This window comes from Camellia sinensis, chromosome 14 (genome assembly GCF_055761805.1).
Source record: "Camellia sinensis isolate YWXY chromosome 14, ASM5576180v1, whole genome shotgun sequence".
NCBI classification, from domain to species: domain Eukaryota; kingdom Viridiplantae; phylum Streptophyta; class Magnoliopsida; order Ericales; family Theaceae; genus Camellia; species Camellia sinensis.
The window spans coordinates 93,874,593-93,901,132 of NC_138974.1; the positions used below are offsets into that span (position 1 = coordinate 93,874,593).

Genomic DNA, 26,540 nt, shown 5'->3' on the forward strand with positions numbered 1-26,540 from the left:
TTACTACACTAACCATTGGAGAGCGTACAAGGCCATCAGCGTAGTACCTAGTATATGAATAATTTGATGTGTATTTTTACACATTTTATAAAAGTTGATTTGGAGGATTATAAAAATTTTAAGTATCCTTATATAGTTTTGGAATGTTCATATAGGTTAAATTATTTTTTTTATTGAACTATATAGCATGGATACACTGATTACATTTTGAGCTCAGAACAGTAAAATAGAACCATTTTTTTGTGGTTTAGTTCGGATTTGGTTTGCCATGATTCAATTTAATTCCTAAATTTTTAGAATTGTGGAAATTGATTTAATTTTAACTGTTCCATTGACACTCACTAAAAGTTTTTATTTGGAGTGGTTGGAACCATTCTATAGGAAAGAAGACTTTGCACATCACAAATCAGAACTATTATATGTAATTTGTTGTTAACATTTCAGTTGCCAAAGTGCATCAAAAAGAAAAAATAGGTAGTGCTCTTTCATAACATATTGATGCAAGAAATGCTTTGTCTTTCTCCAAAGTGGAGCAAGTTGGCAACAACTCCTCTCTATTCTCTACAACATCATCCAAACCATCACAAAAAAAAAAACTAACCCACCAAGCAACAAACTCTCTCTTCTTCAAACACCCTATATAACTCTCATCCCAACAATCCAATATTTCATGTAGCTCTCAGTTATCTTCAGCAGCGCTACTCTTCTCATTCCCATTCTTGTTTTCATTTGATTAGAAATCCCATTCCCATGGAGGCAACGAAGAGCAGCGATGAAACGACAATCCATATTCCAGAATCCACGTCTACCAGAGGTAAAGCTGCTGCCACTGTTCCGGCAATGGTAGTTACTACGAAAGCTACACAAGCAGGGGGATGGAAGAGAGGGGTCGCCATTTTCGACTTCATTCTGAGGCTTTGTGCCATTGCAGCTGCTTTGGCTGCCACTACTACTATGGGGACTACTGACCAAACCCTTCCTTTCTTCACACAGTTCTTCCAGTTCCAAGCTAGCTATGACGACCTTCCTGCTTTTCAGTACGTACCATTCACTTTTAACATTTTAAAAAACTTTAGAAATACAGATACCGATAACAAAATTAGACACAATCGTCTCATATAATACTGGGTCTCACCATTTTATGTGAAGGAGTTGTGTCCGATTCTGTAATGAGCCTCTATGCAAGTTGAAAAACTGTAACATTTTTGCTTTAGATTTTGCAAGCTGTGTGGACAGGGAGTTATTTAAGTGCATGATTTTAACATAGAAGTGTCTGAGCAATTGGTTAGTACAAGTTAAACTTCATAATTTGTCTACTCAAGAGTAGATAAACCAGACTTTTAATTAATGTGAGAAGTACCCCCTAACATGAGTGACTAAAACAAAATTAGTGTGAAGATCACTTTAAAATTAACAACCCATCAAGTTGTCTTTTATTTACAAAAGGATCACCATCATGTCATTCAGATAAGTGATTCCGTAAAAAAATTCTGGAAGACTAGCAGTTTTCTGTTTGTTTTGTGTGGTTGTAGGTTCTTCGTGATCGCGAATGCAGTAGCGAGCGGATACCTCGTCCTCTCCCTACCCTTCTCCATAGTTGGCATTGTTCGCCCCCATTTAACAGGAGTGAGGCTCCTCCTCATCATCTTCGACACGGTGAGTGAGCACTACAAAACCTAAAAACTTCTCAAACTCCATTAATTTTCTCTCTAAACATTAGTTGACTTGTGAAAAACATATTATTAACATTTCAGGTGATGGTGGCTCTCATCACAGCTGCAGCTGCCGCTGCAGCCTCCATCGTGTACTTAGCACATAGCGGTAATACCAACGCAAATTGGAACCCAATTTGTCAGCAATTCGGCGACTTTTGTCAGAGCGTCAGCGGAGCCGTGGTGGCATCTTTCATTGCAGCAGCCATCTTCATTTTTCTGGTTATGTTGTCTGCTGTGGCCCTCAAAAGGCATTAAGAAAGGGGCATATATATGCATAATCTCATATGGCATTGTGAACTTGTATTGTATCATATTCTGTTTCATAAGTTGGGGTGGGAGGATGCATGGCATGGGTGGGGCAATTGTGTAATTTGGTTTGCTTTATTTGTGTGCTCAACATAATCAAAATTGTGTATTTGTTGTGTATCAGTCTCTTTTTTCTTTTTGATTTTTATTTCATGTTTTTCTGAAAAGAAAACAAATTTACTATGCTCTTTTTTTCTATGTTGACTAATCAGTTTAATTATCATATAAATAAATAATTAAAAAAAGAAAAGAAAAGAAACAAATTAAACTTGACAACAAAACTTGTCCTTGTTAATAATTAAATGATAAAAATTATTTTACAAAATTGTACCGAGCACATATCTTATATTGAATTTTAAGGCATAACATTAACGTTATGGTAACATAAGGAGAATTGAGGCGAACCCGGGAAAAATCCAAGCTGTACTCAAAAGAGTAGCAAAGATGTTCAACAGTTGATTGAAAGAGTAATTACCTTTGACATATTCATATGTACCTTGTACGACTCACAAATGCTTACCCTTCTTTGGAATGCTCAAAAAGACCTTTGAGTGGACAAAAGAAATGTGAAGAAACATATCTTAGTTCCCCATTGTTGCTCTCCTGAATGAAGCCATGAGAAGATCTATTTTTGTTTCTTGAAGTATCCTTGACTGTTCTAAGCTCGATGTTGATTAGAGAAGAAGATGGAGTGCAATGTCATACTAGGCGAGCGTCGAGCAAGGTTGAGTACTTACCCAGGATGGAAAAATTGGCTTCTGCTATGACAACATCAGCAAGAAGGCTACATCATATTTCCAAGCGCATTTGATTGTGGTCTTGATCGACTAGCCTCTCAAGCAGATTTTACATAAGTCTTAAAATGTTTGGAAGACTGGTCTTGGAAACAGGTTATTTTAGTAATTTTTTAATTTTTTATGAAAAAATGTTTAGAAAAGTAGAAAAAGTGATGCAATAATTTATAGTGACTTTTAAAACTTTTTGACTAAAATATATAGGAGTCTTTTGGCAATAAGCTAAAAAAGCCAGCTTTTTGGTTTTTTTAGTTTTTTTTAGCCAAAAAAGCTACCAAAAAAGTCAAAAAATAAAAAAGTCAGCTTTTTACCAACTTTCCAAAACACCAAATAATTGAAAAACAAGGCATGAGGTAAGGAGTTTCCTTTTTTTATTTTTATTTTTATTGCCTAAAGTTAATAGTTGTTAGATTAGCAACTTCAAAGAGTTGAATTTCCACTTCTCCTTGCAAGCATTTAAGACTTGTCCTTGGCAGCTAAAGGGCAGTAGTGACTCGACCATTAGGCAAGCTAGACAATTCCCTAAGACACCTCAAAAAAGAAAGCTATTTTTGCATTTAATATCATGTATATACATAATAAAAACAACGATGGAAAAAAAGAAGCATTTATGGCAAGGAAGCCAAGTATATGAAGCAATCGTAGCTAGGTTACAACCAGCAACAACTATGAGGAATTAAGCAGTCCTCAAAAAAAGAAAAAAAAGAAATGAGGAATTAAGCATGTATCCATAATGACTCTCCATTTTAGTAGATAAGCAACCTAGTGGAAAATTTGAAGTCTAAGGTGAAAAAATGAAAGCCTATTGTGATAGGGTTGAAGAATTTAAGAAGCGCTAAAACAACTACAACGAGAAGAAAACATGAAAGGGTACACTATATAGTTCAATTGGCTTCAACATGTGCATAAGGCTATCCCCATAAAATACTTAGTTGAATTCAGTGACCAGACATTAAGAGCAAAGTCTTTCGTCACATGGCCATTTAACTCTCAACTTAAAACCAAGCCCCATTTCCCCCTCCCCCTAATATCAATTCCCACCTTTCTCTGTAACGCCAGTTAAAAAAAAATAAAAATAAAAATAAAAATAAAAAATTCTCCATTCAGTATTTCTAAAATACCATGTGACCATGTGCACGTGCCAATCAATAATATGGAGCATGTCACCATTTAATAACAATGATTGAAAATAACCGAAGATGTTAATACAAGATAATAAACTTACTAATGGAAGGCCAGCTTCATCAGAATTGTTGTCATTGTCTTATATTGCTCTGTATGGTGAAATAATTGATGAAGAGTAATACGTTGGATTTAAAAAGAGTTTTCTAGTTCAAGATTTTTGATTCTAGAAGGTTTACGATAGTGCTGAAAAGGTGCATTCAGGATTTAAGATGGTTATGAAACATAACATGTTTAGGGTTTATGTTAGTTAGTTATGAAGAGTAACAAGTTAAGGGTTCAAAAAGGTAGAACACATATAACTAGAGGTAGAGGTGAGGGAGTGGATGAGTAAATAATATTGTAGAGTATTAGTTTTTCTTTAGTAGGAAGATGTCTCATTAAATGATATCTTTTAAAGTAATTTTATTTTAAAGAATAATTATAATAAAAAAATTAAAAATTTTAAACAAGTGCTAATAAATACTTTTAATATATTAATAGTATATACTAAAAATATGGGTAAATTACAAATACATATCTTGAGTTTTGTTAAAATACGAATTGTCCCATGTGGTTTGGAAAATTATAAATATTTCCTTATCAGAATTTTTATTTAATAAAATTAATTAAAAAATTGAAATTTTTAATTGTTCGCCTATATAATAAAAAAATTATCTGAATTATTAATTGAAATAAAATTTTAGCATTATTAAAAACTATTAATTAATTTGATGATTTATTAATAAAAGACATATTTGTTATGAAATTAGAAATCTTAAGGAGCATAATATAATTTTAAGAATCATAAAGAATAAATTATAATTTCAAAAAATTTCAAAAGATGTATTTACAATTTATCTCAAAAAATATTAACAATATACAAATAAAATCATATATTAAAAGTATTAATGATATGTAAATAGAATCCTATAATATACAAATAAAACCAATATTAAAAATATTAATGATATGTAAATAGAATCCTATAATATACAAATAAAATCATGTACTAACGCTATGTTTAGATTGAGTGATTTGGAGAGAAAAGAAAAGAGATGGAGAGATATGTATTTTTCTTACTTGTTTGAATAACTTAAGTGGAGAGAAATAGGAAGAAATGGAGAGAAATTCATTTATCTTATAAGCCCCATTTTCAATCTTCCTAAAAGTGAAGAGATTGAGAGAGAAAAGAAACTACTATTTTACAATACCAATTTTGTCCCTATAGAAATAAAAGAAATAAAATGATTGAAAATATAAAAAGATTATTTTGGTAATATAACATAAAATAATTTTTTTTCTTTTCTCTTAATGAAATCTAACCAAACAGAAATAAGAGAAATCACAATTATTTTTTTTATTTTATTTTTTCTTTATTCAAACAAAAAAAAAATCACAACCATTTTTTTTTTTTTTCTTTTCTCTTATAATTTAATTAACCATTTCTTTTGTTTTCTGTCCTAAGTTTCCAAACATAATGTAAAAGTATTAATGGTAAGTAAGTAGAATCCACCCATCAAAATTCACATGTGCAGGTAACATGAAATTTCCCCATCCTTCGCCATTAAGTTAACCTTTTGTTTGGCTTCCGCGAAAACCCAATCTTGTTCTTCCTTTCTATACGCTCTCTCAGCTCAGAATTTAGATATCTCAGTCATTCTCTACCTCATACACGACTTCGACATCACTCGGGTGAGTCTCTGAATTCTCCCAACTCTTCCAAGGTTTTCTTTTTTGCCCCATTTTCAGTTTCTTTGTTTGGCTCTTCAATTGATGTCTGATTTTCTTGGATATTGAAAAAAATTAGAAATGACTTTGATTTGATGCCTTTTGGGTTGAATTGGGTATCTTTTAATGTTTTGATTTTTGTGAATTTATTGCAGTTAGGGCTTGTGGAAGGTGAATTATCGAACCTTTTTTCGTGTAAATTGGGATTCTTTAGAGGGATTTGTCTCATGATAATTGTTAGGGGAATGCAGAGATCGATTCGCGAGGATCAGACGGCACTGTGCTGTATCAAATCATTCAACCGAGGGATTGCCGTGAATCTACCCAAGGCAAGAACACGAGACAAATTGAAAATTAGGGTTTTATACCTTTAATTTTGGGTTTCTTGAAGTTTCAGGTTGACAAAGAAACAAAATGACTCGGATTTTGGTTCAGCGAGGTTCAGCTGGCCCATCATCGTCGAACCCTAGCAGGTCATCTTCATTACCCAGCTCTTCTACTTCAACTTCAGCTCCACCCCAGCCTCAGGTTGAAATTGGAGAGGAAGTGCAAGAACAGGTTGTTGTGGAAAATTTTGTAGAGTGTTTTGGTAGTGATGATCATAAGTCAGCAAAAACCAATGATCTTTTGCCCGAGGATGACCAAGATAATGATCAAACAGTTGATAGTGAGATAGTTGGGAATGATGATGTTGGTTCAGGGGATTTGACGAGCGCATTGGGTGCGCTGCGAATTATGGAAAATGAAACTGAGGGTTCCGGTGGTGATTCTTTGCAGACGGTTACTGGCAGCTCGTATCCACCTCCACCTCCAGTCCCACCGCCAAAACCTTCTTCAGGAAACTCGAATTCTAGGAGATTTTTGTCTGGTAGTTCAAATTCTCCACGGATTGGACCGTCTAGAAGAACAGCTGCGTGGCCGATTGTTTCGACTAGGACTTCACCAACTGGGTCTAGACCTTCTTCGCCAAGGTCTCATTGTGAAAGTGAAGGTTATAATAGTGCTGATGAGCAGGGTCCTTGCTTTGGCCCCTGCTACGATGATGCAGTAAGTAGTTTTTTCTTTTTTTCTTTCAATTTTAACATTTTTTCTGTTAAACGAGAGATATCTGGGGTAATGAACTAGTTAGGCAATTTAAGTGCTCATCTACAAACCCTTGACTTCACTGGTAATTGATGGTTCACGCACTTAAGGATCAAGCTGCATGAAGATATGTGGAAGTAACTTCTCTTTCTTTGCCGTGGTTTATTGCACAATTGCTCATAGTCATATGAGCTAAACTTTCTTTGTCCAAATATAAATTTTCATAAATGCATTGTTCAATGTGAAGTGAAAGTGATGCCTGCACCTTGTGGCTAATGCGTAATTTGCCCTTCTCCTATTGAATGCTATGCTTGAGATATCAATTGCATCTTCAATTTGAAGTCCCTTAATTGTTAAACTCCAATGTAGGCTTATGTACCAGGATAAGATCAAGGCTATCCTTCAAGCCTACAGTATCGAAGCATCTTAGATATGTAGTTTATTAACATTTGCTAATTTCCATAGTTTTCTATCCAATGTGAAAAATAGCTTAATCTTTTGACTAGCCAATTCAATTATTGTCAAATTGACATGTTGCATTTTTTTCAGGAGAGAGAACGCCAGTTTGAGATCGATGTAAGACGGGCAAAAGGTTTAGAAGTCAAACGAATGCTGGAGGATGGGAACTGCCTCTTTCGTGCTGTTGCAGATCAAGTATATGGGGATTGTGAAGCTTATAATTTGGTTAGACAAATGTGTATTGATTACATGGTAGGCTCTTTCAATGCTTACTTTCAGAGTACACATCTTCACTCTATATTTTTATGTCTTGGAAAAAACAACACTGCTAGAATGACCATTTATTTTTACCATATTTTTCTTATCACCTAGTGGCCCAACATTCCCACCAAGAGAGAGTAGGAGTGGGAGATAAATTTGTAAAGCATCAGAGGATGTCTCACAATGTGCTTGTGAGACAACATTCTAGAGTCTCTCTTTGTAACCAAGTCTGATCGTTGGTTTAAGAATATATTATTTTTTATTTTTTAGAAACCATAGGTTATTGAGTTGAGGCAATTGCACAAATAAAGGAAAATGTATTATTCACAAGTTTGTAGAATATAACAGGGAAAGCATTAAACAAATGCTAATGTATGAGGAAACCCAAATAGCCAACTCCATCTAACTCTATAACTCAGCTGAAGGGGAATAAGGATGTCCATTAAACCTTTGGAACTTCATAGATCCTCTTTAGATAACCTAGAGAGATGCAAATAGTATTGAATGGGGTGAGAAACAAGCTAATAGTCCTGGGTGCATTGCCTATCCTACATAATAGTAATCCACATTAGCAGTGGGGTAGAAATGTTGAATTGTTACTTGGTTTTATGAAATGATGCAAGAATTCACCCTTATCATGTGACTTGTCATTTGCTGCTCTTTCATTGTATGAGCGGATCGTATGGATTGAGAATGATAAGTTTCACATGTGATTCAAGTTTTTGTAATTTATCCAATAATAATATCCACATTTCTATCTACTTAGCTTGATTGTGTCTTGACAAAGTTGTTTCTTTCAAGTTGTCAATGAAAGCTAAAATTTTTGCCTCCTCTCTACTGATACGTCCCTTTTTGTTGGCCATAGAGCATACTATGGCTCGGAGAAGTACCTTCTTTATTACATTGGAATAAAGAAACCATGGTTTAATTACCCATGATACAATATGAAGTTGTTTTTTAGATTCTTTAGACATCAAGATTTTGTGTGTAATAGCTCATTGATCGAGCACTCTTGCGCTGAAGATGAACGGGCTAAGTGATTTGTCGAAGTTGTGGGACGGTTTAATGATACAAGAAGGAAGTTCTCTAAAGGCAACTGGAATACTTTTGGTAGCAACATGCTATTGGGTGGTGGTCTCGTTTATGGGGTCAAATCAATACGTTCTAACAACCGATCAATGTTGTACAATTCAAAATCAATGAACTGCCGGGGGCTTGTATGAGAGTTGCTGACTTTGTTTGGTTTGTTTTTGAGAAACAAATTTTGGAGAAAATTTTCTAAAATTTTGTTTGCTTTAGTGATTTTGAAAAAAAATTCCCAAAATCACTTTCTATCTCCTACACATCAATCAATCACTTTTTCTCTCTCCTCTCTCATTCTCAATCACTTTTTCTCTTACACACTTCTACTCAACTACAACAAAATATCACATCATTCTAAAACTCCCACACTCTAAAATTATTTCCAAAATATACAACCGAACAAACTAAAAAAAATTTTGAACTCTTTCCCCAGGTTTTTTTGTAAAAATTTATCACCCAAAACCAAACCAAACACATCCGCCCTCTCTCTCTCTTCTTTTTTTTTTTTTATAAAAAAAAGTGTATAAATGTAGGAACACTTTTTCCCCCAATCTACTGCAAGAAAGGGATAATGTGCAACTTCAAGATGTTAATTGATTGCAGAGGGAGAGTAGACATTACCCTAACATATAAGTATGTTTGGACAAAAGCCTTTTGATGGGGATCTGCACCTTAGAAAGTATGGTTGAGAAAGAAGGGGGTAAATTTTTTTTTTTTTTAAAAAAAATGGTCTATTTGAACCCAACCATTGTACCAATCAGTCTAGCCATTTCTGACCCATGATCAGTGGGGACTACTTGTAATTGGTTTTCTTATAACTTTTTATTTTGAAATGGACTTGAGTTTCCATAATAGCGTATTCATAAATTTACAAATGGAGGTTGGTTCAGTAATTGCACCGTGGCCATTTGGCTTTCTTTTGTTCTTACTGACTTACTTGTTTAGAATTAGTTAATTCCTAAATAGTTTGGAAATCCTTCAGTTGGCCAAGAGTTGTCAAAGATGATAATTTTTATATTGGATCAACTGCTCTTCTGATAATTGAACAACCTTGTTTAACATTAACTACGTGCATTTGCTCGAGGTGGGGCTCCTTGTGAGTCTTGGTAAATCTTGTCTTCTTCTCCTTCTCCTTCACTGCTATGAAAAATTATTTTTATTTATCAGCCTCTTAAGTAATCCTATTTTAAGTTTCACAATCCCTGACCTTTAATGATTAAACCCTTGCACTTGTTACCGAACAATCTGATTCTGATTTTTACTTGCTGCACCAATTTTCTAGGAAGCTTTTTGTTTTAATTATATACCAAATTTAACAACAAATCTTAGCCAAATTAACCCCTTTTAGATACCTATTCCTAATTTCATATTTTCACCCAGAACCCTTAGAATTTGAAACCCTAGGCACCATTTGTTGATTGTGGGTAGTGTTAACAACTGTACTTAGGGATCCATCCTCCATTAGGTTTGGTATGAAATTCAAAAATTCTTGGCTTGCATAAATTCGGTTTGATGGAATTGGTATTTGGACTTTTTGGTATGGATAGAATTTAAAGTGGGATTTGATTTGTTAGGATTTAAAAGGAAAAAAGGCCAATTGGAAATCCCATGGAAAATTATTAGATTTTAAATAATTGGAATTAATAAAACCTAATCCAATATGATTATTCACATTCTCTCCCTTTGTTCAAGTTAATGCAATAGGGGCATTATTGTCTATAATTTTTTCCTTTTCGATTTCTTAACAAACCAAACAAACTAAAAATGGAATTATTTCCTTTCAATTCCAATTACTTCCAAATGCAAAAAATGGATTTCTATTCCAGTCCTTTCCCATGTTGAAATCCAATTTCTAAAAGAATTTGGTTGCAAACATATTGTGAAACTCTTGAAGAGCTACCAAGAAAAACATTAACTTGATTATGAGACAACTTGTCTGCTTCGGCTCGGCATATCAGGTTTTAAATATTGATTGACACATATTGGTTTCTTTGCCTCCCAAAATAGAAAGTTTTTTCACTCTTGTGGGACCCACATACTAAAGTTTAGGCTTCCAAAGCCAATATACTTTTGTAGTTGTTCAATAGATGTAGCATCAAAATCCTCTATTGACTATAAAAGTCCGATGCTGGGATATTCTGTTTTGCATTAACTATGCTCAAATGTAAGCAAGGCTTTTGTGGAGACAATTGAACAAGCTTCGAGAAACTACATAAATATCGGGATACTACAAGCCTTAGATAGCTTTGAACAATTAATATTCTTTTACTAACCCTATATTTATGCTCAAAAGCCTAGGCTTTTGATCCTAAAACCTTAACCCTTGTTACCATCATTTTAGTTCCCAAGCATTTTGCCTTGTGCCAAAATATTGTGCAAGTATTTTTCTTTTATTTTTAAACCAAGACTAACCTCAAACTCCAACCAATTTCATACATATTCTTCCTTATAGCCTTAATTGTAAATTGTCCTAAGTTGATTATGAATATAGCTGGGTCGTGAGGACTCTGAGTACTATATTGGGCTTCTTTACTGATTCCATAGACATTTTATGACTTTTGAATTTTTGTTTATGGATATTGCTTCTTTTCTTTTCTTTCTTTTTTTTTTTTTCTTTTATTTTATTTTATTTTTTTTGCATACACTGATGGTGTGCAGTGTAGATTTTTCCCTTCCTTAGTTTCTAGCCATTTTCACTATAGTTTTTTTTTTTTTTTTTGGGTTCGTAATTAGTTTTTCCATATTAAAGTTGAGGTGTTTATATGCTATGGTTGCACGTTATTTTGTTTTCTTTATTTTGTAAGACCTACTTGGGATATTTTAGGGTTACTTAGCATAATTTTATGGATGTGCCATTAATGGTTGTGCCAGCCATTTCTTTTGAGTGCAACTATTTTTCTTGGAGTGCTTATATGATTGATCTTTGTTTCTGTCCATGCAGGAGCAGGAGAGAGATCACTTCTCTCAGTTTATAACAGAAGGTTTCATGTCTTATTGCAAAAGGAAGAGAAGAGATAAGGTGTGATAGATTTTTGTTGACTGCTTGTTCCTTCTAATGCAAATACAAATAGTACACTCTCTTCATTCATTGCTCACATGATTTTTCCATTTTTCCTGTTTGATCAGTTCTGGTGATATAAAACAAATGCCAAAGATTTTGTGTAGTTGATTCTAGTGGTAGAGCTATTTCGATAACTTTTTATTATCATTTTTTGTTCCAAAGGCGACAATGGGCTAGCTGATGCTGGAATGACAAGGAGAAAATACAAGTTTGCAAAAGTCATAGTTGCAAGAAACTTTTATTTTTAGGAATTTTAAGGTTCCTTAGTTTCCAAAAGAGTTTCATTCCAAAGTTGGTTAGGAAACTTTTCTTGGGTTCGTCTCTCTGACTGCCAACCCTTTCCTCTCTAAGCTTATCTTGTGTAGACACCCCATTGTGACCAGCCTTAAGACTTGGGCGTTTTGTGTTGATTACCCGATAATGACAATCAGAATGTGTTTCTCATAGAATCCTCAGTAAGAGATGGAATTTAAACTTTAATCCCAACCTTTACACATTTTTTTGGCCAAATTATTTTAGACCTTAAAATCTTCTTTTCAAAATATTTTCTCAAATGTTTCTACAATGTTCCGAGGCTCTAATTTCAACTAAAATATTGCACTTTTCAGTAATCGAGTAAGGACAAAGTGGAAATAAATGGAAGGGAAGTTAACTCTTTGAAAAAATATTTGGAAACATCTTCTTTATAGGTTTAGGTAGGTTTGGATTTGACGGAAACAGAAGGGGATGGAAGAAATCATTAAGAAGGAAAAGAACAGCCTTTACTAAATTAGGTATATCTCTTTGTACACTTGGAATTTAGATGTGACGCCATCACCATTGGAAAGTAGACTTCTGGGGCTTCAATTTAAACCCAAGAACCACCTAAAACCAAGTCTGGATAAGGTAGATATGCCCATTTGAAGTTGGGCTTAAGAACAGATTTTGTTGACCTGGCCCAAGGAAAATGAACAGCCTTCACTAAATTAGGCATATCTCTTTGTACACTTGGAATCTAGATGTGAGGCCCCTACCATTGAAAAGGAGACTTCTGGGGCTTCAATTTAGACCTCAAAATCACCTAAAAGCAAGTCCAGATAAGGGAGATATGCCCATTTGAAATTGGGCTTAAGAGTAGATTTTGTTAACCTAGCCCAAGAGAAATGAACAGCTTTCACTAAATTAGGCACATCTCTTTGTACACTTGGAATTTAAATGTGAGGCCACCACCATTAGAAAGTAGACTTTTGGGACATCAATTTAGACCTAAGAATCACCTAACATCAAGTCCGGATAAGGGAGATATGCTCGTTTGAAGTTGGGCTTAATAGCAGATTTTGTTGACTCGGCCCAAAATAGCAATAATCCCGTTTTACTTGGTTTTAGCTTGGTTGGGACATCCCATTTACCTATTTTCTAATCCATTCAAGTGCACCCATGGATAGATAAGAAGTGGGGATGGAGAATTATTACAACACTTTAAATATTACAAATTTAAGGGAGATGAATAAATATTACAACACAGTATAAAAATCCTCACAAACACTCAAAATAAAATAAACATAAGGAAACAGCAGCTTCAAGTGCTTCAAAGACCATCGGAGGTTGATCTTCTCAACGTCGGAAGGTTGCCCAGTTTTGCCTAGAGGTCGTGGGCACAGTCATGAAGGTCGTGGGTGTGATGGTGTACTTTTAGGTGGCTACTCGACCAACTAACAGGCCGGGTAGCCCGGTAGGCTCGGGCCAACTCTGTTTTCTTAGATTTCCACAACAAAAACAGAACTAACAATAATATATATGGGAGTTTTAACTCTCCACTTTCAATTAGATTACAACAATATATAATATAATAAGAAATCAAAGCAAAAGAATAAAGTAATCAAAACAAAAGAGCAAAATAAGTAAGAAATGCAAGAAAATGAAAAGTTTGTGAAATTCACCTTCCAAGAAAAGAATGAACTCCTTAGTTCACAAACTGCCTCTTGATTACCTTCAAGTGTAGGAAGTGTGTTTTCAAATTCTCAATTCGAAATTATGGAGTTTATGGTATAGAAAATGACTAACTCTTTAGTTTTTCTCACTTTCAATCACTAAACACTCTTCTTTTTGATCAAGCCAATTGATCTTTGGCTATATCAGAATTTTTGGAGTGGTTTTGGTGTATGAAAATGAGGAATTTCAGTAGCTATGGAAGCTTTGAAGTGTTTTGACTCAAGGTTGCAATGTAGACAATTTTTCATCTTTTGCTCTCTTTTCTCTCTAACTCTCTCGAATGATTTTTCTTCTCCTTCATTCCATCCTCTCCCTCTTCAATATCTGATCTGAATGTATAAGCCATGTAGGAATAAACAAGTCAAGAAATGGGGGACAAGGTGGGAGACAAAGGTGATAGGCATGACAAAGATGACAATGATGATCAAGACTTTGTTGTTTTTGATTTATCTTTTATGACACGGCCAAAATCTCTTTTGATAATTGAGGGTGAGTGGAGATAATGGAGAATGAGTGGATGCACTTGAATGTATGAGAAAATAGGTAAATGGGGTGTCCCAACCGAGCCAAAACTAAGAAAAACGGGGCTCCTGTTGTTTTGGGCCGAGTCAACAAAATCTGCTATTAAGCCCAATTTCAAACGGGCATATCTCCCTTATTCAGATTTGGTTTTAGGTGATTCTTGGGTCTAAATTGAAACCCCAGAAGTTTACTTTCCAATGGTGGTGGCCTCATATTTAAATTCCAAATGTACAAAGAGATATGCCTAATTTAGTGAAGGTTGTTCATTTCTCTTGAGCCAGGTTAACAAAATCTGCTCTTAAGCCTAACTTCAAATGGGCATATCTCCCTTATCTGAACTTGCTTTTAGGTGATTCTTGGGTCTAAATTGAAGCCCCAGAAGTCTTCTTTCCAATGGGGGTGGCCTCACATCTAAATTCTAAGTGTATAAAGAGATATGCCTAATTTAGTGAAGGCTGTTCATTTCCCTCGGGCTAGGTCAACAAAATCTGCTTTTAAGCCCATCTTCGAATGGGCATATCTCCCTTATCCGGACTTGGTTTCAGGTGGTTCTTGGGTCTAAATTGAAGCTCTAAAAGTCTACTTTTCAGTGGTGATGGCGTCACATCTAAATTCCAAATGTACAAAAAGATATGCCTAATTTAGTAAAGGTTTTTCATTTCATTCTTAATGATTTGATGCTCATTCTTTTCCTAAACCAGTTTTCTTCCATCCCTTCATGTTTCCTTCAAATCCAAACCTATAAAGAAGATGCTTTTAAATATTTTTGAAAGAGCTCACCTCGTTTCTATTTATTTCCACGTTGTCCTTACTCGATTTACTGAAAAGTGCAATATTTTAATTGAAATGGGAGCCTCGAAATATCGTAGAAACATTTGAGAAAATATTTTGAAAAGAGGGTTTTAAAGTCTAAAATAGTTTAGCCAAAAAAATGTGGAGGTTGGGATTAAAGTTCAAATTCCATCTCTCTTACTGAGGATTCTGTGAGAAACACATTCTGATTATCATCATCGGGTAATCAACAGAAAGCGCTCAATTTTTAGGGCTGGTTAAAATGGGATGTCTACAGTTGCCCCTCTTTAACAGAGCTTGAAATCATTTCATAACGTGAGTTTGTGTCAAAGCCCGATGACGACCTTTTTGACAAGGCTGTAAGATTTGGGCAAACAAACAAGATGCAAGTGGTTGAGCGAGAAGGTTGCCGACGTATCCCTTTGCAAGGAATCAAACTTGCCTAGTTCAGGGCAAGATGCAAAATGATATGCACAAAAATATTGGACTTGCACGCCTCGCGAAGCTGATTATTTTTTAAAAACTTATGATCATGCAATGAGCAATGTGATAACATGAATGAAAAGCTTAAATCTAAACAAAAAGCAAGCCATGTCTCACACGGAAAGAAGTAAGCGAATAACGAGAGGGTGCAACCATTTAGAAACATCTCCTTGCATTGCATATGAAAAGAGAGGGAAGACCTCAACCAAGAGAAATCAACAACCTAACGCGTCTCACACAAAAGGAGGAAAGGTGGTGTGAACAACAGGCGCAATTGATGTTTTTAACCGAATAAATCAACAATCTAACGCGTCTCACGCGAAAGGGGGAAAGATGGTGTGAACAAATCCAAACGCGTCTCACGAGAGAGGAGAAATAGTGAACAAATCAAAACGCGTATCACGCAAGAGAAGAAATAGTGAACAGATTAAAATGCGTATCACGCATGAGGAGAAATAGTGAACAAATCCAAATGCGTCTCACACGAAAGGAGAAAAGTGAACTTGAGATCCAAACGCATCTCACGCGAGAGGAGAAAAGTGAACTTGAGATCCAAACGCGTCTCACGCGAGAGAAGGAAAATGAACTTAAGATCCAAACACGTCTCACGCGAGAGGAGGAATAGTGAACTTGAGATCCAAACGCGTCTCACGCGAGAGGAGGAAAGTGACTTGAGATCCAAACGCGTCTCACGCGAGAGGAGGAATAGTGAACTTGAGATCCAAACGCATCTCGCGAGAGGAGGAAAATGAACTTGAGATCCAAACGTGTCTCACGCGAGAGGTGGAAAGTGAACTTCAGATCCAAACGCGTCTCACGTAAGAGGTGAAAAGTGAACTTGAGATTCAAACGTGTCTCACGTGAGAGGAGGAAAGTGAACTTGAGATCCAAACGCATCTCATGCGAGAGGAGAATAGTGAGCTTGAGATCTAAACGTGTCTCACGCGAGAGGAGGAATAGTGAACTTGAGATCCAAACGTGTCTCACGCCAGAGGTGGAATAGTGAACTTGAGATCCAAACGCGTCTCACACTAGAGGAGGAAAGTGAACTTGAGATCCAAGCGCATTTCACGCGAGAGGAGAAAAGTGAACTTGACATCTAAACGCATTTCACGCAAGAGGAGGAAAGTGAATTTGAGATCCAAACGCTTCTCACGCAAGAGGAGAAATAGTGAACTTGAGATCCAAACGCGTATAACGTGAGAGGAGAAACAGTGAACTTGAGATCCAAACGCGTCTCGCGCGAGAGGAGGAACAGTGAACTTGAGATCCAAACGCGTCTTTCGCGAGAGGAGGAATAGTGAACTTGAGATCCAAACGCGTCTCACGCGAGAGGAGGAATAGTGAACTTGAGATCCAAACGTGTCTCACGCGAGAGGAGGAATGGTGAACTTGAAATCCAAACGTGTCTCACGCAAGAGGAGGAAAGTGAACTTGAGATCCAAACACGTCTCACGCGGAAGGAAGAAAGTGAGCTTGAGATCCAAACGCTTCTCACGTGAGAGGAGGAATAGTGAACTTGAGATCCAAACGCGTCTCACGCGAGAGGAGGAAAGTGAATTTGAAATCCAAACGCATCTCACGCGAGAGGAGAAAAGTGAACTTGAGATCCAAACGCATCTCACGCGAGAGGCAGAAAGTGAACTTGAGATCCAATCGCGTCTCACGCGAGAGAAGAAATAGTGAACTTGAGATCCAAATGCGTCTCACGCGAGAGGAGGAATAATGAACTTGAGATCCAAACGCGTCTCGCACGAGAGGAGGAATAGTAAACTTGAGATCCAAACGCGTCTCGCGCGAGAGGAGGATAGTGAACTTGAGATCCAAACGCTTTGTCTCGCATGAGAAAAGGAATAGTGAACTTGAGATCCAAACGCTTCGTCTCGCACGAGAGAAAGAATAGTGAACTTGAGATCCAAACGCGTCTCACGCGAGAGGAGGAAAGTGAACTTGAGATCCAAAAGCGTCTCATGCGAGAGGAGAAATAGTGAACAAATCCAAACGCGTCTCCCACGAGAGGAGAAAGGTGAACTGAACAACAGGCATACCTAGCCGTAACTCATACAGAGAAGGCGAAGGTTTTAGCCGGGTAAACATCAAATCCTAACACGTTTCACGTGAAAGGAGCGAAGGTAAATTCGAAGTCCAAACGTGTCTCTTGCGAGTGGAAGAAGGTATCGTAGAATGATTTTTTTTTTTTGTAAATACCAAATATCGGATGCTTATGAACACCATATACATAATACAAATATGTATACAGGCACACACAGGCAAGCTATATACATATACAGAGACACACATCACACACACACATATATATATATATATATATAAATACACACAGATATGTACATACGGTATACACATTTGGGAAATATTTTGTTCGTTGACGTTCACGGGGCATATTCCATTACTGATAAGGAATATGCCGTTTGCTTACGTCAGCGTACACAAAACACACAAAAATAAGGAAAAACAAACAGAAATGTATTGATACGGGGGTTCAAACCCCCAACCTTAAGCTCAGCCTCCCAGTCCTTAACTGTCGAACCAGACTACCAAATCGAGCCACTCTTGTAACAAAATATGCAAACAAATATATATTTATAATAGGTATATGATACACATATACATAAAACTAGAACACTAAAAAGAAACACTCGTTGCTATGGGGGTTCAAACCTTTGACCTTAGGCTCAAGCTCAGCCTCTCAATCCTTAACTGCTGAACCAAACCACTTAACCAAGCCACCCTTGTGACAAAAATATTCGAATAAATATGTATAATACATAAATATACAATACATATACACATGTATATAACTCCAGTCTCTCTTGTTTTTATCTCTCTCTCTCTCTCTCTCTCTCTCTCTCTCTCTCTCTCTCTCTCTCTCTCGTCACCTGACGCGCCTGATACGCGACTTCAACTTGTGCGTCAGCCAGCTAACAAGCCTTGGCTGTCACCTTCTGTTTTGCTCTTCTGTCTTCTTCTCCTCCTCTTCTGTCTCTTTCTTCATCACTCTCTTCTTTTTTTTCTCCTCTTCCGTCTTCTTTTTCATCACTCTCTTCTGTCTCCTTCTCTTTTGTCTTCTTTTTCATCATTGCTTGAGAGAGATAGAACAGAGAGACTGAGTGGAGGAGAAAGGCTACCAAAACTCAGTCTACTCTCTGCTATTACTCTGCCACTCCTTTTTACACCTCTCTTCTCTGACACGTGGCCTCGTCTCGTCCCCTCACTCTCTTTCTAGACCTTAATGATCCCATAAGCTCCCTTGGACAGAGTGCCCCTGCTCCCTACTGTTCCTAACCTCCCTACGCTGTCAATCGAGCAAATAATGGCAGCTCAATCTGACATTGAAGCCAACCACTACACGCTGAAGTCCTGTATGGAGACAGTGGCTGCAGTCTCCAATTTGTCTTACCGACTACAGAACAGGACAAGTGAGGTACATTGATTAAACGCCTAACTTTTTCTGCTCCAACATATGTACAAGGATGCGCGAGCAGAGATTAGCGCACTGAAGGCGGAAAATAAAGAGCTGAAACGGAAAGCCACCATTATGGTCCGATTCGGATTTCCGCCGTACTCTGCTTTTGATGGCTAGCAGGGAGTCAACTCTCTTAGCGGTCTTGCAAGCACTGAGGCAGGGCCTTAAAGGGTTTTCCAAGACGAAATCAAGAGGAAGAGATCGGCAAGAGAGTCGAGTAAGTGAGGTCGGCTTACGGCCTTCATTGGAAAAGAAAAATCCCTTTGTCTTTTTTTCTTTTTCTTTTTTTTCTTTTGTTTGTTGTTTTTGTCGTCTTTGTTTTTTTTTTTGGGGGGTATATATGCTTGTACAAAGTTGATCGGGGTAAATACCTAGCAGTAATAAAACGAGTGTGTTCTGCAAATCTGAATGGCATGAATGGCACAATACTGAGCATAAAAATCATTTTGTTTTGAATTTTGAACTTTGAAAATAACTGCATTTTAATGAATTTTGAACTGAATATTGAGCCTATCACAAACCAAAACACAAAATACAACTCAATGAAAGGAAAACAAATGCACCTCTATACGCTTGCCAGAATAAAATGGACACAAAACAGAGCAACACCGCTCGACTGCCCGACAGAAAAGCATTGCCAGCGACAACGAGCAAAAACCCTCCCAAACGCACCCTTGTATGCTTGCCGGAATAAAATGAATACGAAACAAAATGTCATTGGTCGGCCGCCCGACGGAAAAGTATCACCGGTGACAACTACTGTGCATTTTTCGGCGAGTGTTCGACTGAAAAAAAAAGTACAAGTTAATGTGACCTTGGTAACGAGGACTTGAGAGTGAAAAAATGACAGAAAACCTTTTAAATCTTTGATCACATCCAACCTTATTGTCCCTAGTTCAAAAGTTGCTTCCAATCTAAATCACATCCGACTTTATTTCCCCTAGTTCAAGGAAAGTTTTCAATCTGAATCATATCCGACCTTATTGCCCCTAGTTCAAGGGCTTCCTCCATTCCGGCTATGCAAGCCTTATACTTTTGTTGATTACTGAACATTTTGAATCAAGGTTTGAAAGCTAAGGAGGTCAGACCTCAAGTCGAGAGGGATCCTATGTTGTACAATCTCAAGATCAATTCCAGGCATGTCTTCATAGGATCACACAAAAATATTTTTTTGAAATCTTTTAACAAAGTGACTAATCGCTCGTGCTCTTACGAAGACAATATAGAATCAATCTAGACCAAGTCAGGATTCTTCTCAGTACCCACATTAACAGAAATGATCTCATTCATCAAGGGCTTAGCACACCTCTCTTCCTCTCAGTCGATCAAAATTTGCAAATCCCGAGGAATTTCTTCCTCTTTGTTTTTAGTAGAGTTTTGGAAAAACGTTTTGTAATTTTTGACCAATGTAATGAATTAAAGGCACAGAGAAGTAGGTTGAATCTATGGCACTTTTATTGAAAGAAACTACGACTCAGCGATGACAACAGATTCAAAAGAAAATGATAAAGAAGACCTAGACAGGACAGAAATGTCTAGGTTAGCACTCTCGAAATCAACAAACTATGACTCACTAGAATGACTTGAGCCTGATCCTAACTCTATAAACTTAGTGCAATCAAACTTAGACTCAATACTCAATTCAGAACTCAGAATAAAACCATTCTCAAATTGTTAGTCAAAGTATGGGCCATCAATAACATTCAAACTAAAGTTCGTGTAATCAACAGGCGGTCACTCCCCAATCACAGAAATGGTCGGATATTCCGCAAGTTCTATTTATTTACACTGGTAGACTTTGTGAGATATCGGACTTTTCTGAAGTAATGGTGCTACAACTTAGCAAAAATAGAACTTCCAATCAGAACCACGGCAGCGCTTTGGCCCAATTCGCACAACTGACCATTGGATACATCACCGAAAAACTAAATTCAACCTCATAAATTGAAATGCCTGGACCACTCATTCGAATTTGAGAACCCGTGTATAGATCCAATACATTGCGCATAACACATAGCAGGAAAGAGAACAAACACCCCAATGGAGGGTAGGGTTATCCTATCCTAGCTTTTGAAATGATCTAGGATTCACTATTCAAACAAGCGGCATCATACATCCTAGAACTGGGAGAGCGTCCTGTCCTAATTTTGAAAGGTATTATAGCTCACTATATGTACAGGGTTAGCTCTACTCTAGGGGTTGAGTTACCAAAGAGTCTTTTGGGTCATAACCAATGAAGATCTTAGGAAATCAAAAGAGTCAATATAGCCTCTCTTCAAAGTCTGAGAATCTTTAGATCTCAAAAGATTATAACAAAAGGCCTCCAAAATAACGTAGAGATAGGTGTAGTGTCACAAAAAGTGTGGCTGTGCTCCCACCAGTATCTAGGCAACACAGGGACTTTAAGTGCACCAATGCATGCAATGCAATGCAATAAACATATAATTGAAAATAAAAGTCATATCATGGAGTTCGAGTCAAGGTTTCATAAAATCCCCAGTAGAGTCGCCAGAAACTGTAACATGCCCGAGGGGTACCCGTGCGCGTTAAACAGTTCAGACCCTTGATTTCTTTGATCTAGTCTCACGAGTGCAATGTGAAACGTAGACGAGAATCCACATTTGGCAACTTTTAGAAAATCCATTTTATTGCAAAAAAAAATATTTGCCACAAATGGACTGCGTTATCAGATCTCAGAATCGCTACCTAATATTTATTTTGGGAAAATTAGAAAACGTGTGACTCGTGCCAAGGCCACTATTAGTCGTAACCAAAGTTATCTCGATTTGGAACCTTAGGTATGAGAGGGAAGGTCATTAATTGAGCACCCCCGCTCATCCGATCAAAAGATCAGCCTTTACTAAATCATGATATGAATTTTATTTTCTTTATATGTTCATATTCTAATTATTTAATAAATTCAAAAATTTACTATGTGAAGCATACAAATATAGATTATGCCATTCATTTTGGAACAATTTGATTTCATATATTTTGAAAAGTTTTTAAGATGTACAACCCAAATAAATTGAGTTTACAAGCATGAAAAATCAACATCATTACAAATTAAACGACACAACCTCCATCCACCGACATTTTTACAATTATATCACATAGGCAAATAGCCACATGGTAAGATGCTAAACATAATAAGAAAATTATTTACAAGTGGGATGCTAAAGCATAACAACTTACATACTTACCGATGTCCTGTGAACAGTTACAAAACAAAGTTAGTAAAATATGCATGATCCTATATACAAAATTCTAATGCAATACATACGCAAGAATGATTCTAAAGATCCGGCTTTGAAAACATGACATGTAAAACATTGCAAAACATTCGATAGCGTACAAAATCATGTAATAATCAATTAAAGCCCAAAGATGCAAATTTAATCGGATCTAGGTATGAATCATGTATATAAAAGCATGGAATTTGAACTCTAATCCCAACCTTTGCACATTTTTTTGGCCAAACTATTTTAGACCTTAAAACTTTCTTTTCAAAATATTTTCTCAAATGTTTCTATGATGTTCAGAGGCTCCCATTTTCATTAAAATATTGCACTTTTCAGTAAATCGAGTAAGGACAAAGTGGAAGTAAATGGAAGCAAGGTGAACTCTTTCAAAAAATATTTAAAAACATCTTTTTTATAGGTTTGGATAAGTTTGGATTTGAAGGAAACAGGAGGGGATGGAAGAAAACTAGTTTAAGAAAAGAATGGGCATCAAATCATTAAGAAGGAAATGAACAACCTTTACTAAATTAGGCATATCTATTTGTACACTTGGAATTTAGATGTGACGCCATCACCATTGAAAAGTAGACTTTTGGAGGTTCAATTTAGACCCAAGAACCACCCAAAACCAAGTTCGGATAAGGGAGATATGCCCAGTTAACGTTGAGCTTAAGAGCAGATTTGGTTAACCTAGGCCGAGGGAAATGAACAGCCTTTATTAAATTAGGCATATCTCTTTGTACACTTGGAATCAAGGTTTTAAAAAGCGGCCGCAACCATTACGTAACGTCGTTACGTAACGGTTGTGGTAGTTACCGCCACCCGTTACGGCCGCTTTTGCAGTGTGATTGAGATTCACAGATGTATCGGCCGTAGCGGCTGATATAGCGCCGTAACGGCCTGTTACGCACCGTTACGTAACGGTTCTGAATTGCTTTTTTCGAAAAAACACACAAAAAAAAAAAAAAAAAAATTGAAAAATGGGGAAGAGAGATAGAGAGAGAAGAGGGAAGATGAAGAACATGTTATTGATTTGTTGAAATTGTAAGACTTATGCTATTCTATTCAACTGCTGTCATTCAACAATTTTGTTTGTGTGTGTCTATCTATATATTGTTTGAAAATAATAATAATAATAATAATAAGATTCTAAACCCTAGTATCTAAAGATTGTGTTCAAACTATTTGTTCCACGTAGAAATTCGGACAAGTATGATTTTCTTTTCCATTTTAGTTGTATCTATGTTTATGGATTGAACATTTTAACTAAATGGTCAATGGAGCAAAATGTGAACCAACCACTTTTTCTGGTCTTAACAACTGTTTGATTAGTGGTACTATAGTGAAGGCATAATACTGCCCGTTAAGGGTGGTTAACAAATATTATTTTTTAGTAGTTTTTTTTCTGTTAAAAGAGAGAGGGGCTTCGGCTTTTGGGACAGGTATATCAAATGATTTATATGCTGGCATTCAAACAAGATATTACTATGTTCATTGCTCTATCCCAAAAAGAGGTTATAATTTCATGTTCGTTAATTTTGCTAGGGAAAGGAAACCTACATTTTTGCTTTTGAAAAAATTATGCGAACGTACTCAGAAAAATTAATGAGAAAGTTTTATTTGTAGAAGTCCCTTGGACTTCGTAAGTGATCATGCATAGTCCGCTATGCGACTGTAGTGTATTGGAGTTGTGCAACTCTGTTTGTGTCAGTTGCGTAATAAATGGGGAGACATTAATATTTAATGGACGACCATGAATTGGAGTAATGATCACCGGAGATGCCTTGTACATAATTCTTCTTCACAGGTGTTCAATTCCCATAACAGGGAAACGTAAATTAAGCCTTGAAAGGCATTGCGACATCCTTATGGAGACTTTGTTAATTATGTTTACAAGAGGAAAGAGTTCAAGGCAGATGGACGAACAAATCAGATGTGCATTTTCTTCAGCCTGTTGCAGCGTTTATTATTTTTTTAATTTTCTTTTCTGTAATCCTTGGAGAATAACATTCTAACCATGATGCCTATTTATTATTTTCTTGTTAATTTTGCATCAATTTTCTGCCAAGTTTGTGTTTGAGAGTGCTTCCTTGTCATTTCGGCATTCATAATTATATATATACATTTTTTTTTTGGGTCTCAGGTTTATGGAAACAATGTGGAGATCCAAGCATTGGCTGAAATGTATAATCGGCCTATACATATTTATTCCTATAGCACAGGTGCTGCTTTATTTTAGAATCAGATGTTTCTGGCATTCATTTTGAAGAATTGTTAACTTTTTCACCATTAAACTACTTTCATTCCATATTGTATGAATGCAGAACCTATCAACACATTTCACGGAAGCTATAATACTGACACGCCTCCTATACGACTAAGTCGTCATTACGGGAATCACTACAACTCACTTTTTGATCCACGGCGGTTGACGATTGGTGCAGGGCTCGGATTTAGCTGTCTGAGGGAGGTGAGTCGATATGTACATATACGATGTCTTGGTTCACTGTTATTTCTCTGTGGTAATTGTATTCCCAGAGCAAATGATGTAGTATAAGGTTTATAAGGAAAAAAATGTATGAGGGAAGGGCAGGCTTGTTTTCCATTTTTATTTTTCCTATTTTCCATGGAGTGGGGGGAGTTGGGCATTGGGAGGTTTTGGTTTGGGAATTGTTTCACATTGAATATCATAATATTAGCATGAGGCCAAACAAACACAATTGTAACTAAAATGTTGAATGTCATAAAATTTTGTTAAGTATTGCTAGCATAGTTGTTTTTGTTATTCCGCAGTACCCAATGGTTGACTCAGGACAGTATGTTTGTGCTCTGTGCTACAGAGAAATGTTGATAGGGATCAAGTCAAGGCTGCTATGAAAGCTCAACAAGACCAACAGATTGATAATGTAAGTGTCTTTTGTCTGTTTTAATAGGTATTGAAGCAAATTGTTGAGACTTTATACTTAACAAGATAACTTAAATGATTGGTAATCCTTTTAAATTTTTAATAAAAGGTACTCATTGCGGAAGGGAAATTTTATTCTGATCTTGAGCTCACGGAAAAAGAAATTGAACGTATGGTGATGGAAGCTTCTCGTTTTGAGTATCTTGCTGATGACAAGTTCAAGCAGCAACTTGGTTGGCGAGAATCTTCTACTTCTGGTGCTGAACCATCATCATCTGGAGCTAGTGAGTTTCCTTTGTTTATTGCAATTAAATAATTTAGTTGATTTTTAGTTCTTGCTAGTTAATTGCTTTTTAAGTTTTTTTTCTACACTATTTGTTTTGGTGAAAATGTACAACGGAAAACGAGAGTCAACAGAAAACTTTTTTCGTGGTCAACAGGAAACGAACTTGTTTAGGCGGAATTTTTTTTTCCTCTTTTGAATGGAGGTAAAACATTTTCTGGATCAGAGTTTTACCAACACCACCTCCACCCCTACCACCATCACCTTTCACCACTTCACCACTGCCACCACCTCCACCTCCCCCTATCAGCACCACTGCCACTAGCACCGTCACAACCACTACCCCATCTCCACAGCCACCGTCAAGGTTGCAACCAAACATGAGAAACGATTTTCATTGAAAAATGTTATCTGGCAAAACAAACGGAGCTTTAATATGCTAAATGGTTAGATTATGCATTTATTACCCTAGGTATCGGGCTCTTATTTTGACCAAAAGTTTTGAAATCATAAAAGCAGGGCCATCAGGGAGTGAAACCAACGTCGATGGTGGGAGAGCCCAACCTTCGGGTGATACTGTCCTCAGCAGCAGCATGCAGATGGTGCTGTCAATGGGGTTCAGCTATCTGCAGGTGATCGAGGCTTACAGCATATTTGGAGATGATGTCGATTCCATGCTATGTTATTTGTTGGAGACGGGCAATAGCAGCAGAAGCAAAGGCAAGGCAACTGAATGAGTAATAGCTTAGGTGCGCATTGAAGTTGATTGATCACATTGGCTTTTGATTTGACGAGGATTTATCACTGTGGGGCAGGCTGCTTTTGGAACTCCAAATATGCTAAATTAATTTGAACTTAATTAGATGAATATATTAGTTAATGTTTTGATACTGAATATTATCGGGTTATATGGAACAACTAAAATCCCCTGAAACATTTAGTCATTGGATCATTTGAATGCAGTAATTTATTTTCTTATGTGCAAACTTCTGCTTTTGCTATGAATGATCTTGTGAGGGATTTGAGCTGTCCTGTTTGAATTTAGGTTTCCAGGAAAAGATGCATTATTTCTTAAGATGCACCGAGTTAAATCGTACAAAATGTGAGAGGAGACCTACTTTGCCGAGTGGGTTGATGTCAAAATTTAGGCCATTCTGTGGATGTAATGACAAAGTTCTATGCAGTGGACTCATGACCCAAG

The 26,540-nt window shown here is 36.6% G+C and overlaps 2 protein-coding genes across 13 annotated transcripts; both read left to right on the plus strand.

Annotated features, from left to right (window-relative positions):
- The first annotated feature begins 618 nt into the window (after positions 1 to 618).
- LOC114308903 (casparian strip membrane protein 3) lies at positions 619 to 2,141 on the plus strand. Its single transcript, XM_028254604.2, has 3 exons — positions 619 to 1,037; positions 1,533 to 1,656; positions 1,755 to 2,141. Exons 1-3 carry the CDS (start codon positions 751 to 753, stop codon positions 1,968 to 1,970), a joined length of 627 nt encoding a protein of 208 aa, XP_028110405.2. The 5' UTR covers positions 619 to 750; the 3' UTR covers positions 1,971 to 2,141.
- Positions 2,142 to 5,454: 3,313 nt separating this feature from the next.
- On the plus strand, positions 5,455 to 26,325 carry LOC114308901 (OVARIAN TUMOR DOMAIN-containing deubiquitinating enzyme 6). Of its 12 annotated transcripts, none has more exons than XM_028254602.2 (11): positions 5,541 to 5,671; positions 5,863 to 5,878; positions 5,959 to 6,036; positions 6,099 to 6,754; positions 7,340 to 7,501; positions 11,535 to 11,612; positions 24,295 to 24,373; positions 24,476 to 24,621; positions 24,992 to 25,057; positions 25,166 to 25,340; positions 25,856 to 26,325. In XM_028254602.2, the coding sequence occupies exons 4-11, from the start codon at positions 6,122 to 6,124 to the stop codon at positions 26,074 to 26,076; spliced, it is 1,560 nt and encodes a 519-aa protein (XP_028110403.2). In that variant the 5' UTR covers positions 5,541 to 5,671; positions 5,863 to 5,878; positions 5,959 to 6,036; positions 6,099 to 6,121; the 3' UTR covers positions 26,077 to 26,325. The 12 variants fall into 12 exon arrangements, with proteins under 12 accessions (XP_028110404.2, XP_082762455.1, XP_028110399.2 ...); XM_028254601.2 differs by having other exon boundaries at positions 6,105 to 6,754; XM_082906332.1 differs by having other exon boundaries at positions 5,543 to 5,671; positions 25,859 to 26,325.
- Positions 26,326 to 26,540: the final 215 nt, after the last annotated feature.